Genomic DNA, 17,284 nt, shown 5'->3' on the forward strand with positions numbered 1-17,284 from the left:
GGCTATGTAGTCCCCTAAGTCACTTAGGGGGCTCTTAAAGCAGGCCTGAACTTAAAACTTCACCTCAGCTCTAAAAGATAAGCAACAGCATGATAACCTTTACAGAAAAAAACATTTGTTTCTTACCGTTGATACAAATCCTGAAATAATTCGGCAGTTTGTCTACTTCCAGCTTTCATGAAAGCAGACATATTGTTAACCTCCTGTGTTTACAAATTAGCTCTCTGCCATGGCAGTCAGCTGACACAGCTTAGGGATCAAATTACAACTTGTGCATAGTCACAGATGAGAGGAAATTTGACAGGCTAAACTCTCTAAGTACATACAGGATGTATTTCTATATGTTTTCCTTCTGTCCAGTGAAAGAGTTCAGGTCCACTTTAAAAAAAAGGAGACTGTGCTCAGTGTTGGTATGACAATACTTTTCTTTGCGTTAGCACCTTTCTACAACTTTTAAGAGGTCCACATCTGGAAACGGAAAGGGTGTTTGCTAATGTTGTGCTTAATAGGAGAGGAGGAGGAGTATTTATGAAGCACAAGTCATCAGACTGCACTGGAAAATTACTTAAAAAGGAACTGTAAGGTGGAAATAAACTCACCACCAGTGTGAAGCTGATGAGTTTGTAAGTAAAGCCCAGTTCTCATACAGGAAAAATTCCTTGGTGTCAATGGAAATCCAGCTGAAAAGGTGAAACTCCTCCCACTCTGTAGGCCTAATTAAAATTCAGCCTACTGATGCACAGCCTTGTGGGTAATTACATCACATGCAACTCATTACTGATTTTCATATGTTGATATTAAAGACACTCTCTCTACCCTCAAAATCTGGAATGTGTAGGAGCTATGAGTGCAGAGATATTGAGCCTTTATTATCAGTAGTAAAATATAATACTGTAGACATAGGAGGATCAGACACAGCATTGGCATAGCAACCTGGTGGAGAACAGAGAAATAGCAGCAGCACAGGATTAGACACAGCTCTGGCATGGCAGGCTAGTGGAAAGCAGAGAAATAGCAGAAAATAAGACCTGGTTTATACTGAAAATCGTCATAAAACTGTTTGCGATTGCAATTCTCACTCAGGGAACAAAAATCTCTCCCTGAACGAGAATTGAAAATATACCATTGGCCAGTCCAAAGAGATCAATATAGATGATTCCACAATAGAGTCAGTTAGGACAGCTATCAGATCAACCTTTTTACTTGAATAACAATTCTTTAGTTAGTGCACTTGTTAAAGCACAAACGCATTGTGCTTGTTATAGCTATAATGCTCATGTAATAATAAAATGATTGTCATTCAAATAATAAGGTCAAATCCTAGATATAATTCTAGATCACGTTCTAAAGATTTAATAAAATACATGCACAGCAAATACCCTCATCAGCATCTCTTTCTTTCTTTTTTTTTTTTTTTTTTTTTGCATTACAATTGGAAAATATCATAAATGGCTATTGATGCAATAATATATATATATATATATATATATATATATATATATATATATATATATATATATATATATATATATATATATATATATATATATATATATATATATAAATATATATATATATATATATATATATATATATATATATATATATATATATATCTTTACAAATTGCAGTTTAATATTTATAATGTGTTAATCACACCAAATCTTCACAGTTGAGATTATAAAGGCCATTTTCGTGGTATAATACTGTACAGAGGTATTGCTAAGTAGTGTTGGGCGAACATCTAGATGTTCGGGTTCGGGCCGAACAGGCCGAACATGGCCGCGATGTTCGGGTGTTCGAGCCGAACTCCGAACATAATAGAAGTCAATGGGGACCCGAACTTTCGTGCTTTGTAAAGCCTCCTTACATGCTACATACCCCAAATTTACAGGGTATGTGCACCTTGGGAGTGGGTACAAGAGGAAAAAAAATTAGCAAAAAGAGCTTATAGTTTTTGAGAAAATCGATTGTAAAGTTTCAAAGGGAAAACTGTCTTTTAAATGCGGGAAATGTCTGTTTTCTTTGCACAGGTAACATGCTTTTTGTCGGCAAGCAGTCATAAATGTAATACAGATAAGAGGTTCCAGGAAAAGGGGCCGGTAACGCTAACCCAGCAGTAGCACACGTGAAGGAACAGGAGGAGGGTGGCGCAGGAGGAGAAGGCCACGCTTTGAGACACAACAACCCAGGCCTTGCATGAGGACAAGAAGCGTGAGGATAGCAATTTGCATTTTGTCGCCATGCAGTCATAAATGTAATACAGATGAGAGGTTCAATAAACAGGGACCGGAAACGCTAACCCATCACAGATGTTCATTGTTCATGTTACTTGGTTGGGGTCCCGGGAGTGTTGCGTAGTCGTTTCCAATCCAGGATTGATTCATTTTAATTTGAGTCAGACGGTCTGCATTTTCTGTGGAGAGGCGGATACGCCGATCTGTGACGATGCCTCCGGCAGCACTGAAACAGCGTTCCAACATAACGCTGGCTGCCAGGCAAGCCAGCACCTCTATTGCGTACATTGCCAGTTCGTGCCAGGTGTCTAGCTTTGATACCCAATAGTTGAAGGGTGCAGATGGATTGTTCAACACAGCTATGCCATCTGACATGTAGTCCTTGACCATCTTCTCCAGGCGATCGGTGTTGGAGGTGGATCTGCACGCTTGATGTTCTGTGTGCTGCTGCATGGGTGTCAGAAAATTTTCCCACTCCAAGGACACTGCCGATACCATTCCCTTTTGGGCACTAGCTGCGGCTTGTGTTGTTTGCTGCCCTCCTGGTCGTCCTGGGTTTGCGGAAGTCAGTCTGTCGGCGTACAACTGGCTAGAGGAGGGGGAGGATGTCAATCTCCTCTCTAAAGTCTCCACAAGGGCCTTCTGGTATTCTTCCATTTTGACCTGTCTGACTCTTTCTTCAAGCAGTTTTGGAACATTGTGTTTGTACCGTGGATCCAGAAGGGTATAAACCCAGTAATTGGTGTTGTCCAGAATGCGCACAATGCGTGGGTCGCGTTTAATGCAGTCCTAGGCCGAAGAGGTCATAGCCTAGGGTCACAAAAACCTGTTTATTTGGGCAATTTCAATGGTGGCGAGTCTGACGTACATAAATCGCAGCAATGGCCGTTAGCAACGTCTGAATCTCACGAAATGTCTCATGCAGGTAGACGACATATTGTTAGACTTGGGATCCAAAGATGGGTTCCATACATCTCTGCAAACCAGAGTTACAGGGCTCCAAATTTGGTAAAATCCCCCATAGGCTTTCATTGGGCCTCCTATTTACAGTTCCAAAATCTCACATCTTTTCAAAGGGCAATTGCTCAGCAGTGGCAAATTTTCTAGCATTGTAGGGACCCTTAGGGGGAACATGACTGGTGAGTTTCGGGCCCCTAGGCCGAAGAGGTCATAGCCTAGGGTCACAAAAACCTGTTTATTTGGGCAATTTCAATGGTAGTGATGCTGACGTACATAAATCTCAGCCATGGCCGTTAGCAACGTCTGAATTTCACGAAATGTCTCATGCAGGTAGAAGATATATTGTTAGACTTGGATTCCAAAGATGGGGTCCCTACATCTCTGCAAACCAGAGTTACAGGGGTCCAAAATTGGTAAAATCCCCAATAGGCTTTCATTGCCTCCCTATTTCACTTTCCAAAATCTCACATCTTTTCAAAGGGCAATTGCTCAGCAGTGGCAAATTTTCTAGCATTGTAGGGACCCTTAGGGGGAACATGACTGGTGAGTTTCGGGCCCCTAGGCCGAAGAGGTCATAGCCTAGGGTCACAAAAACCTGTTTATTTGGGCAATTTCAATGGTGGCGAGTCTGACGTACATAAATCGCAGCAATGGCCGTTAGCAACGTCTGAATCTCACGAAATGTCTCATGCAGGTAGAAGACATATTGTTAGACTTGGATTCCAAAGATGGGATCTCTACATCTCTGCAAACCAGAGTTACAGGGCTCCAAAATTGGTAAAATCCCCCATAGGCTTTCATTGGGCCTACTATTTACCGTTCCAAAATCTCACACCATTTCATAGGGCAATTGCTCAGCAGTGGCAAAACTCACCAGTCATGATCCCCCTAAGAGTCCCTACAATGCTAGAAAATTTGGTACTGCTGAGCCATTGCCCTTTGAAAAGATGTGAGATTTTGGAAAGTGAAATAGGGAGGCAATGAAAGCCTATGGGGGATTTTACCAAATTTGCACCCCTGTAACTCTGGTTTGCAGAGATGTAGGGACCCCATCTTTGGAATCCAAGTCTAACAATATGTCTTCTACCTGCATGAGACATTTCGTGAAATTCAGACGTTGCTAACGGCCATGGCTGAGATTTATGTACGTCAGCATCACTACCATTGAAATTGCCCAAATAAACAGGTTTTTGTGACCCTAGGCTATGACCTCTTCGGCCTAGGGGCCCGAAACTCACCAGTCATGTTCCCCCTAAGGGTCCCTACAATGCTAGAAAATTTGCCACTGCTGAGCAATTGCCCTTTGAAAAGATGTGAGATTTTGGAAAGTGAAATAGGGAGGCAATGAATGCCTATGGGGGATTTTACCAATTTTGGACCCCTGTAACTCTGGTTTGCAGAGAAGTAGGGACCCCATCTTTGGAATCCAAGTCTAACAATATGTCTTCTACCTGCATGAGACATTTTGTGAAATTCAGACGTTGCTAACGGCCATGGCTGAGATTTATGTACGTCAGCATCACTACCATTGAAATAGCCCAAATAAACAGGTTTTTGTGACCCTAGGCTATGACCTCTTCGGCCTAGGGGTCCGAAACTCACCAGTTATAATCCCCCTAACAGTTCCTACAATGCTAGAAAATGTGCCACTGCTGAGCAATTGCCCTTTGAAAAGATGTGAGATTTTGGAACTGTAAATAGGAGGCCCAATGAAAGCCTATGGGGGATTTTACCAAATTTGGAGCCCTGTAACTCTGGTTTGCAGATATGTAGGGAACCCATCTTTGGAGCCCAAGTCTAACAATATGTCTTCTACCTGCATGAGACATTTTGTGAGATTCAGACGTTGCTAACGGCCATTGCTGCGATTTATGTACGTCAGACTCGCCACCATTGAAATTGCCCAAATAAACAGGTTTTTGTGACCCTAGGCTATGACCTCTTCGGCCTAGGGGCCCAAAACTCACCAGTCATGTTCCCCCTAAGGGTCCCTACAATGCTAGAAAATTTGCCACTGCTGAGCAATTGCCCTTTGAAAAGATGTGAGATTTTGGAAAGTGAAATAGGGAGGCAATGAAAGCCTATGGGGGATTTTACCAATTTTGGACCCCTGTAACTCTGGTTTGCAGAGATGTAGGGACCCCATCTTTGGAATCCAAGTCTAACAATATGTCTTCTACCTGCAATTCAGACGTTGCTAACGGCCATGGCTGAGATTTATGTACGTCAGCATCACTACCATTGAAATTGCCCAAATAAACAGGTTTTTGTGACCCTAGGCTATGACCTCTTCGGCCTAGGACTGCATTGAACGCGACCCACGCATTGTGCGGATTCTGGACAACACCAATTACTGGGTTTATACCCTTCTGGATCCACGGTACAAACACAATGTTCCAAAACTGCTTGAAGAAAGAGTCAGACAGGTCAAAATGGAAGAATACCAGCAGGCCCTTGTGGAGACTTTAGAGAGGAGATTGACATCCTCCCCCTCCTCTAGCCAGTTGTATGCCGACAGACTGACTTCCGCAAACCCAGGACGACCAGGAGGGCAGCAAACAACACAAGCCGCAGCTAGTGCCCAAAAGGGAATGGTATCGTCAGTGTCCTTGGAGTGGGAAAATTTTCTGACACCCATGCAGCAGCACACAGAACAGCAAGCGTGCAGATCCACCTCTAACACCGATCGCCTGGAGAAGATGGTCAAGGACTACATGTCAGATGGCATAGCTGTGTTGAACAATCCATCTGCACCCTTCAACTATTGGGTATCGAAGCTAGAAACCTGTCACGAACTGACAATGTACGCAATAGAGGTGCTGGCTTGCCCGGCAGCCAGCGTTATGTCGGAACGCTGTTTCAGTGCTGGCGGAGGCATCGTCACAGATCGGCGTATCCGCCTCTCCACAGAAAATGCAGACCGTCTGACTCAAATTAAAATGAATCAATCCTGGATTGGAAACGACTACGCAACACTCCCGGACCCCAACCAAGTAACATGAACAATGAACATCTGTGATGGGTTAGCGTTTCCGGTCCCTGTTTATTGAACCTCTCATCTGTATTACATTTATGACTGCATGGCGACAAAATGCAAATTGCTATCCGCACGCTTCTTGTCCTCATGAAAGGCCTGGGTTGTTGTGTCTCAAAGCGTGGCCTTCTCCTCCTGCGCCGCCCTCCTCCTGTTCCATCACGTGTGCTGCTGCTGGGTTAGCGTTACCGGTCCCTTTTCCTGGAACCTCTCATCTGTATTACATTTATGACTGCATGCCGACAAAATGCAAATTGCTATCCGCACGCTTCTTGTCCTCATGCATGGCCTGGGTTGTTGTGTCTCAAAGCGTGGCCTTCTCCTCCTGCGCCGCCCTCCTCCTGTTCCATCACGTGTGCTGCTGCTGGGTTAGCGTTACCGGTCCCTTTTCCTGGAACCTCTCATCTGTATCAGATTTATGACTGCATGCCGACAAAATGCAAATTGCTATCCGCACGCTTCTTGTCCTCATGCATGGCCTGGGTTGTTGTGTCTCAAAGCGTGGCCTTCTCCTCCTGCGCCGCCCTCCTCCTGTTCCATCACGTGTGCTGCTGCTCGGTTAGCATTACCGGTCCCTTTTCCTGGAACCTCTTATCTGTATTACATTTATGACTGCACGTCGACAAAAAGCATGTTACCTGTGCAAAGAAAACAGACATTTCCCGCATTTAAAAGACAGTTTTCCTTTGAAACTTTAAAATCGATTTTCTCAAAAACTATAAGCTCTTTTTGCTAATTTTATTTTTCCTCTTGTACCCACTCCCAAGGTGCACATACCCTGTAAATTTGGGGTATGTAGCATGTAAGGAGGCTTTACAAAGCACGAAAGTTCGGGTCCCCATTGACTTCCATTATGTTCGGAGTTCGGGTCGAACACCCGAACATCGCGACCATGTTCGGCCCGAACCCGAACATCTAGTTGTTCGCCCAACACTACACGTGACCCGTTCGGCCAATCACAGCGCTAGCCGAACGTTCGGGGAACGTTCGGCCATGCGCTCTTAGTTCGGCCATATGGCCGAACGGTTTGGCCGAACACCATCAGGTGTTCGGCCGAACTCGAACATCACCCGAACAGGGTGATGTTCTGCAGAACCCGAACAGTGGTGAACACTGTTCGCCCAACACTATTGCTAAGCCCACAAGCATTCCTATAATATATGAACAGAAATGGTATAAAACGTAATGGGAATCTGAGATCTCTGTATTTATATATAGCATGTCTTTCTTATTTAAATTTCTGATTTCTTTACAATTTGACAGTTTGACAACTGATTTAGCTTCTTACAAGAATGATTCCGAAAGAAACTTAAGAAAAAGGCCAAATCAATACATTATATGTCAACTTTCACTGCACGGCATCAATTAATGAGGTCCCCTCCCCCCCAAAAAACACATTCTGAAGCTAGATCTTTTATCATGCTTTCAGAAACTATTTGCTTCTGTTTCCAAAATGTAAGGATTGGTTTTGGCAAAGATAGATCCATGGTTTATGTAAAACCTTTAACATGATATAAAAAATGATCTTCTTCTAAGAATCATGCAAATTAGAGTAAAATGTATGTAGCCATGTATGACATATTCTTTGACTATCACTGTCAGAAATGAATAAGATAATATTTTTCATGTCAAAATGTATATAGTATGTGTTCATTTTCTTTTTCATTTTTTTATGTTTTTATATGAACTGTAACTTTAATGCAAGAAATGCTAAAAAATGCCAAAATTGTCTGTAGAGTTCTCATCACTTTGTATCAAGTAAATATCGTTTTCCCCCCAGTAGTTTAAAGGTCCTTTGGGGAGCATTTGTTTTAAAATAACAGGAACAATTGTTATTTTTTGCTGATGTAAGTAGAACAAAATCGAATAGAAAAATGAATGGGAATGTGGTAGATTTCTGCTGTTAGTTTTGATCACTAAGGCCTTCTCTTGAACTTTGAAACTGTTTGCCAATACATGACCCCAGTGTACATTGTTACTTAATTACTTCTGATCTCTAATAAGGGCCCGTTTCCACTTGTGCCACGCACGGCTGTGAGACGTGTGGCGCACTTTCTGATCTCCGGGTACGCAGACGAATCCCATCAGCCGTGCCATGCACGGCTGATGGGATTCGCAGCCTTCTACACTGAAATGGATGGAAATGTCGGCCGAATTGCTAGCGCAAGCGATTCGGCCGGTGGCGCCATTGTATCCTATGGCAGAGTTTCCCCACGCGATTTGCCTACGGGGAAACTCTGCGGATTCGGTGTGGAAACCGCGCCAGTGGAAACGGTCCCAGTGGAGTCTATGGGGTTGATGCAAAAATATAGCAGTAAGCCATGGCCCTCTATGTACAGTATATATTATCAGCAAAGGCCACAGTTTACTGCATGCCAGATTAAAAAAAATGCATTATAACTAAGCACCACGTGATATGTGCTGTATGAAACAAAAAACCTTACACACCAATGTGACCAACTAAACATATCAAATGATCCTAATATTATAGTGGATAGATTATCCCAGGGGTGCCCACATTTTTTCGGCTCACGAGCTACTTTAAAATTCGCAGAGGCCAGGAGATCTACCAACATTTCAAATACCGAACATAACATCAATAATGCTGGTATATTATTATACAAGTATAGTCATTTAACAACATTATAAATGCTAAGTTTAACATGGGAAATCAATCTCATTGGCAGAAGATTTCCCCACAGATGCAATCTCACTGGCAGAAGATTTCCGCACAGATGCAATCTCATTGGCAGAAGATTTCCCCACAGATGCAATCTCATTGGCTGAAGATTTCCCCACAGATGCAATCTCATTGGCAGAAGATTTCCCCACAAATGCAATCTCATTGGCAGAAGATTTCCCCACAAATGCAATCTCATTGGCAGAAGATTTCCCCACAAATTACCCCCCCCCATGCATCCCCAGCCCTACCCCCCCCCCCGCATGGCTTCTAGGGATACTAACTAAATCCCCTTCCCCTGCAGCCCCACAGTAAAGTAATCGGCCCCGACCTGAAGCGCGACCCGACCCACCAGCACCATAATCCATAATTATATTGCCCACCTCCGTTCTCCAGTCCTTCCAAAGGTGGATGCGGTGGTTGATGGTTTTGTGACCTAAAAGCCCGCGGGACCTGGGGGAGGCGTGGCCACAATGCTTGACCATCACAGAGGAGGGAGAGAAGACGCTAACAATTGGCTCTCCCCCTCCAGCCACGCCTCTCCCATCAGCGCTGCTCAATTGGCTCCTCTCCCCCTCCAGCCATGCCTCTCTTTTTAGCCACGCCTCTCCCATCAGCGCTGTTTCACTGAGAAGCAGATTCTGACAGCCGCAGCATGACACACAGTAACGCGCGGCTATATTTAACAAGACGCGGCCAAGAGGCTGCGATCTACCAAATAGGCGGTCGCGATCTACCTGTAGATCGCGATCGACCTCTTGAGCACCCCTGGATTATCCTGACAGTATATGAGAAACCGCACTGCACAACCATGCACATGTAAGGGATAAACCAAGAACAGTTTAACACGCTGAGACAATCAATAACTTCATTTGTGTTGGTCAATTACCGCAAATTACAATATCTGTTGTGTGTCTGATTTTGTAAATAACATATTGCATATTACACTTTCACTGAATGTTTCTTTCAAATATGACCTCAATATCTTTTAAACAAGTTCCTCCTCCTACTACTACTACTACTACTACTTACTACTACAGCTACTACTCTGTTCTACTTTCCATTAGAAGCAGTGTCAGACTGGGAGGTGGAAAAACTGAGGAAATCTACCTGCTGGCCAAGCAGCAGTAACCCTGTGTTATCACTCCCAATAGAAACCTGAAGCAAGTCCTCACTGTGAGCAGCAACACCTGATTACTGCTGGTTGACCAATAGAAACCTGAAGCAAGTCCTCACTGTGAGCAGCAACACCTGATTACAGTAACCCTGTGTTATCACTCCCAATAGAAACCTGAAGCAAGTCCTCATTGTGAGCAGCAACACCTGATTACTGCTGGTTGACCAGCAAGTGTATTTCCTCAGCTTTTTCAGCTCCCAGTCCGACACTGATTAGAAGTAGAGATAAATGCATTCTACATTTTAAACTATTTTTATACTTTAAATTTTTTAGTTATGGCGGTTGGACGTTTACGAATAAAGTTCATTTGACAAGCCAGAACAGGATTCAGGCAAAGGTAGGTCCAAACAATATAGCTGTCTTAGATGGGTATGTATTTGCTTTTTAAAATGTAAAATGATTGCATTCAAATTTGAAATGAAAAGGTATTAAAATTTCAGTCAACCGAAACATTATATACATGTTACAGTTTATTATTTTATGAAATATAACATTTACAGTATGTTTCCTTAGAAATACAGCAATAATACGCCATATCCATGTTTTTATTTCCCCATTTTTTTTAAATCTTTGTAAAAAATGTTTATTGTGCATCCAAGAATATTTGACATAACAAATATCTGAAGTTTATCCAGGGGTGCCTGGTCCACCGAGCTGCCCAGGCAGTCGCCTGGGGAGCTGTGTATGTGTGTGTGTGGGGGGGGGGGAGCGCTGCTGTGTGAGGGAAACCATGGCCACCCCCCACCAGATTATGGGAGCCCCCAGGGAGTGACCTGGCTTGTGGCATCTAATAGACGCCGCGCCAGTCTATTATTTTCTGGTGAAACATTGCTGCATTAGAAATATTTTCTGCTGAAACATTGCTGCATTATGATTATTTTCTGGTGATACATTGCTGCATTACAATTATGTTCTGGTGAAACATTGCTGCATTATGATTATATTCTGGTGATACATTGCTGCATTACAATTATGTTCTGGTGAAACATTGCTGCATTATGATTATATTCTGGTGAAACATTGCTGCATTATGATTATTTTCTTTTTTTTTTCTTTTTTTTTTCAAACAATTTTATTGATAACAAGGTAAGGCATCTGTAACGATTGTGGAATTCTCTCTGTGATCAGCGCACAAGACGTGCGCTGACACTGCGGAAATCCTCCACAAGCGTATAATTTGAGGGAACCCAGCAAAAGGTGCAATGCACCTGTAGAGGGAAATTCCTGTCGGCAGGTGGAGCTGTGGAGTGCAGAGGAACAGCTCCTCTGCTCTGCCACACACGCCAGACAGGAATTGCACGAAGGGAAGAAATGCAGGGCAAGATAGCCCTGAAAGAGAGAGATCAAAGCGACAGAGGGTATGTGTGTTCACCAAACTAGTCGCCACTCTGCGACGATGAACACACAACCAGGAAGATAAAGTGAGAAGGCAATCGCCGGCGATGGCGGTTGATAACAGCGACACAAGACCGAATAAGCACAGATGAGGAATGTATGTATGTCCACCAATCTAGCCGCCAACCTGCGACGGCGGACACACAACAAAGGAAACTGAGTGAGAACGCAATTGCCTGAGAAGCGATTGCGAATGAGATTGAGCAAAGGGACAGATTGTATGTGTGTGCACCAAACTAGGCGCCAACCCGCGACAGTGCATACACAACAGCAGATATGAAGTAGGAAAGCAATCGCGAGAGAGGCGATTGCCAGAGGTGACACAAGGCTACAGCAAGGCAGAGCACGAGAGTAGCAAAGGCACAGCAAATAATACAATGAGAAGATAAGGAAAATAACAAACGCTAACTAAACCCGAACACCGCACTCATTCGCAACAGTGCACGCATTTATGCGCGGTCTCCGCGTGTTAGGCACAACAGAGACAAGCACGCCTAACTAACCACCGACAGACAAACATGAAACAGAGGACGCGAGCGCTTGCTTAACTGTTACCTCACCGAGCCTCCAGCAAGCGTTCGTAGCAGACAAGACAGATACACGAAAACAGGAATAAGTGAGAGATAGGATCCACAGCACTAGCGCAAGAGGCTAGTGCGATCCAGGAAGATAGAACAGAAGGATCCACAGCACTAGCGCAAGGCGAGTGCGATCCAAGCTAGACAGGCAGATGAGATAGCTGGTAGCAACCGCTGCTCCAGCTATACTCCAAGAACAAAGATCAGAGCGATCTCCTGTCGACCACCACAGGGACAGGACAATCGCAACAGACAAACAAAACAGATGTGCAATCCTAACTGCACTAGGGAACCTGCCTAGTGCAGTCCCAGGAATTACTCTAAGCTAATCTTCAAACAATGAGCAAGGCTGACACTACAGGAGTGTTTCACAGGACTAACCCTTATGACCAGCCCAGGTCTGGGATATCACATGATATATATAGAGCAAGCCTACAAAGGATGTGGCTAGGCAATCTGCATGACAAACGTATGCAAATTCCTCAGCAGCAAGCTGCAAAACAGACAAAAGGTCTCTCTTCCAGAGACCTGCAGAATGCAGACCTTAACAGTGGTCAAAAAGCTGCCTGCCTGCGCAGGCAACCGAGCGGATCCTCACAGCATCCAGTCCAAATTCACATTGCATAATGAACAAACATCAGACCAAATACAGTACATATCAAATAAATCTTCTTTTAGAACCTTGTCCATGCAGAGCAATATCTATAAGGAAAGGAAGAACAGGACATATATCAGGTGCTATTTTGCAAAACCCAATGAAGAGTAACTTTTCAATCATATTGCATGTGAATCGGAAAAGAAATTGTAAAGGGGTTCTTGATGCCAGGTTTATAAGTCATGTCATAGATCAAATAATTCTAAGTAGCAATTCAATTTACCAGTTGAGTGGTATATAGCTCTTTATAGCTTTATAATGAGGAGAGGAGGAAATGACACAAATCATACTATATACTGGTGGTTAATCAGGGAATGGCTGAGACCTAGCAGGGCCCATATTAATAATGGCGGATAGAATGGGTCGTACAGGTGGAGGTGTGACAATGGATCGATAGGTATCACTTTCCTGGAAAGCAAACCATTGTGTCCACATGATTAGGTATTTCTCAGATTTCTCTTCTTTAGAATGTATCAGCTCCTCCATTTTGGCAATTTGTTCAATTTTCTGGAACCAAAGGGAGAGTGAGGGTGGTTCAGGATCTTTCCATTTCAGAGGGATACATGCTTTAGCTGCGTTTAGTAAATGTTTAACCAAGGATTTTTTGTAAGATCGTAGACTTTCTTTAGATAAGTGTAGGAGAAACACTTCTGGTTTCCATTCCACACAATCGGAAGCGATTTCTTTGATGAGAGCATGTATCTGTCTCGAAAATAGAATGATTTTACGACAATGCCACCAGATATGGAGCAGGTCACCTTTTAAAGAGAATCTGTACTAATATTCTTACAATAAAAAGCATACCATTCTATTCATTATTTTCTCCTGTGCCCCTCTGTGCTGTTTCTGCCACTCTCTGCTGCAATCCTGGCTTGTAATTAACATTTTAGGCAGTGTTTTACAAACAAACTAACCAGCTTCTCATAGGCTCAGCTAAGCATAATGTGTGAGTCATTCAGAGTGTGCAGGGGGCCTGCAGAGGGTGTGTATCGCTTCTACCAATCACAAGCAGCCCTGCACATTTCACACAATCAAGCCTTAGCCCGACAAACAGGACAGAGGAAAGATACATTGATTTATTACAGAGACAGTGCAGTTAGGAAAGACTGCAGTAAGCCAGAGCAGATTAGAACAGGCATAGGAACTTATAGGATAGAAGAACTAAGGCTGAAAAATTTGTTACAGAGTCTCTTTAACTCTCCACATCTCCAACAAAGATCTGATTTGAGGGGAAAACCGGTGCAAGAGAGCTGGAGTTCTGTACCAATGGGATAATAGCTTGAAATTCATTTCCTGTATTAATATACTGAGAGAGCTTGTATGTGTCATGATACAGACTTTCTCCCAATCTTCATCCTTGATTGTAATCTGTAGCCTAGTCTCCCAAGCATCTTTAAAGAGTACATCTTGTCCATGAGTTAAGTCTAAGAGTAAATTATACATTTCCGAAACTACACGCGTTTGAGGAGTCTGACGGACAATTATTTGTTCAAAAATCTGTTAGTTTCCTAGTTAGGTTAGATGACTTGCCCAAAAAGATGAGAAAGCTTTTAAGTTGTAGATATTGCCAACAGGGGCGTAACTAGGCCCCACCGGCCCCCCTGCAGAATTTCATTGCGGGCTCCCCCTCTCCTTGGGGCCTGCTCTGGGCCGTTTTGTGGGGGCTGGAGGGGTGGCAGCATGAGGGGAAAGCCTTGGCCACAGTCAGTGGGGAGAGAGGAAGTTCCCCCCCCTCTCCCTCACCTCGGGGCTCTCCCCTCTGCGCTCTCCTCCAGCTAAAGTTATAGTGTGGGCAGCGGGCAGCGGCGGGCAGATACATACATTCCGTGCGTTCCACCGCATACTCCTCGCTCTAGCATCTGACGTCACTTCCGGAAGTGACGTCACTTTCAGAAGTGACGTCAGACGCCAGAGCGAAGATTATGCGGTGGAACGCAAGGAAGGTATGTATCTGCCCGCCGCTGCCCGCTGCCCACACTATAACTTTAGCTGGAGGGGAGCGCAGAGGGGAGAGCCCCGAGGTGAGGGAGAGGGGGGGAACTTCCCCTCTCCCCGCCGACTGTGGCCAAGGTTTTCCCCTCATGCTGCCACCCCTCTAGCCCCCCCAAAAAACCGCCCTGTACGGGCCCCCTCGCAGGCGCAGGGGCTGAAGGGCCTATTGGTACGCCAGTGATTGCCAAAATGGAGGAGGGTGTGAGGAATCTTGAGATAATGCATCAAACGTTATCAATCTGTTGTTGACCCACAGATCTTTTACCAGGAGCGTCTGTAAGTTTTGGAGATTTTGAAAAAATTTCGAATCATTCCCAGGAGGGAAAGCTTTTCTAAACCTAATCGAAGAAAGGGGACCAGTCACATAAGAAATATTGGTTTCTTTACAACACCTTCCAAACCCAGAGAGGGTGGGCCAAATTGTAGGATGTGTTTTAAGGTCAGAGTAAGAGGGAGCTGTTCTGTCCAACCAGAGTTCCAAGGTAACCAAGAAATGTCGTAGGTGAAAGATTGTTACTCCAATGTCACCCAGTCCTTGTTAGCTTCGTTACAGTGCCAGTCAACTATTCTGGTCAAGAGGGTTGCTTGATAATATCGCCAAAAGTCTGGAAGACCTGCTCCCCCACTATCTTTAGGATAGGTCAGCTTGTCTCGTTTGAGGCGGGGGAGGTTTGCCTCCCCATATGATTTTAGATACTAGGCCCTGGAGGGAAAAAAACATTTTTTGGGAATATAGATTGGTAGGGTAGCTAGATAGTATAATACCCAAGGTAGTATAGTCATTTTGATACTAGCTAATTGGCCAAACCAGGAGAGAGGTTTACAAACCCAATGTTCCAAGGTGTGTTTCGTGGATCGCATAAGTTTCTCAAAGTTTAATCGGAATACGTCTGAAAATTTGGAAGGGGATCTGAATTCCCAGATATGTAAAGTTCTCTGACGCCCATTTGAAGGGCAAATTTTTCTGGCATAAGGAATACATCTTTATGGAAAGGGTGACATTTAATCCAAAAGATTTGGTAAAATTAATTTTTAAGTTTGAAATAACCGCAAAGTCCGCAAATTCTAGCAGTAGGTTAGGTAGTGAGATTAAGGGTTGAGTGATGAAAAAAATCATATAATCAGTAAATGCTGCAGTCTTATATTCTTTTCCCCCAATGAGAACTCCGTGAAGGTATGGGTTTGCTCTTATTGCATTTAAAAAAGGCTCTAAAGAAAGAATGAAGATAAGGGGGGATAGAGGGCATCCCTGCCTTGTCCCATTTTTAAGACTAAATCTCTCAGAAAGGATAAAGTTAACTTTAACCTGTGCAGAAGGGTCGCTATATAACAAGCCAATCCAATTTTGCATATTTAAGCCTAGGCCCAAGTCAGCCAGGGGGCTAGAAATATAGTCCCACGAAACACGATCAAAGGCCTTCTCAGCATTGGTGGAGAGAAACATCCCCCGATGCCGAGAAAGCCAATGTTGAACATTTAGAACCTTGATAGTGTTGTCTCTTGCTTCACGCCCAGTGACAAAACCAACCTGGTCTACTGGGATCAGAGATGGTATATGAGGAAGTAGCCTATTGGCCAGTACCTTTGCGAACAGTTTGATGTCAACATTCAGCAAAGATATTGGCCTATAGCTTTCACACACCAAAGGATCCTTTCCCTCTTTGGGTATTACTGTAATGAGGGCAGCCAAGAGTTCCGGGGAATGTTTTTTATCCTTGGTAACATTGTTAAATGCATCAATAAAATGGGGAGCCAGGATCCCCTGAAAAGTCTTATAATATTGTGTCGTAAAGCCGTCAGGGCCCGGGCTTTTCCCTGTAGCTGTTTGTTTCAGAGCTATTAGGAATTCGACTGTTGTCAGCTGGTCCTCTAAAAGTCTAATATTTTCTGCCTCCAGTTTGTGCAGTCCAAATTTAGTCAAGAAGTTACGCATTTTCTCCTGTCTATCTGTCTGTGAGATAGGAGTTGGTAGGTTATAAAGGTTAGAGTAGAATTCTGCAAATCTCTGGGCTATCTCAGATAAATTGTAAGTCTTGGTCTGATCCTTTTTGCGTAAGGAGTTAACTTGTAGTTCAGTCTTTCTGTTCCTAAGAAGTCTGGCAAGTAGTCTGCCAGGTTTGTTTCCTTCTTCATAGAGGGTCTTTTTCCCCATCAAGAACATGTATTGGACTCTATAATACAGTAATTTTAATGGGTGTTCTCTTTCTTTTCTCAATTCCTCAAGGTCAACGAGGAGCATGGTCTGTTTATGCTTTTCTTATAAGGTTTTAATCTTTTCTATCTGGAGGTTGATCCCCTCTTCCCTCTCCTTTTTAAGTCTAGCCCCCATCTTTACTAGAACCCCTCTAATGACTGGTTTATGTGATTCCCACACCATCATGGGATTACTATCCTCTGTTTTGTTTTCCTCAAAGTACTTCAAAATGTTGTATTTGATCTTAGATATCCTAGCTTTGTCAGAGAGCAAGTGCGGGTTCAACCTCCAGAGCCATTGAGTAGGGGAAGAGGGGCCCCATCTCTCAATCTAGTGTGTACTGGGGCATGATCAGTTAGTGTCTGTAGCCCAATTTCAGAAT

At 43.7% G+C, this 17,284-nt stretch overlaps 1 protein-coding gene across 3 annotated transcripts in view; it reads left to right on the forward strand.

Moving 5' to 3' along the window:
• Window positions 1-17,284, forward strand: part of ABCA13 (ATP binding cassette subfamily A member 13) — a 770,386-nt gene that overhangs the window by 541,620 nt on the left and 211,482 nt on the right. For all 3 annotated transcript variants that reach the window (XM_068236514.1, XM_068236515.1, XM_068236516.1), the window contains exon 46: window positions 10,362-10,425. In XM_068236514.1, coding sequence (XP_068092615.1) covers window positions 10,362-10,425 — 64 coding nt within the window. The remainder of the gene's footprint in view (window positions 1-10,361; window positions 10,426-17,284) is intronic.

The sequence above is a fragment of the Hyperolius riggenbachi genome, chromosome 5, assembly GCF_040937935.1.
Source record: "Hyperolius riggenbachi isolate aHypRig1 chromosome 5, aHypRig1.pri, whole genome shotgun sequence".
NCBI classification, from domain to species: domain Eukaryota; kingdom Metazoa; phylum Chordata; class Amphibia; order Anura; family Hyperoliidae; genus Hyperolius; species Hyperolius riggenbachi.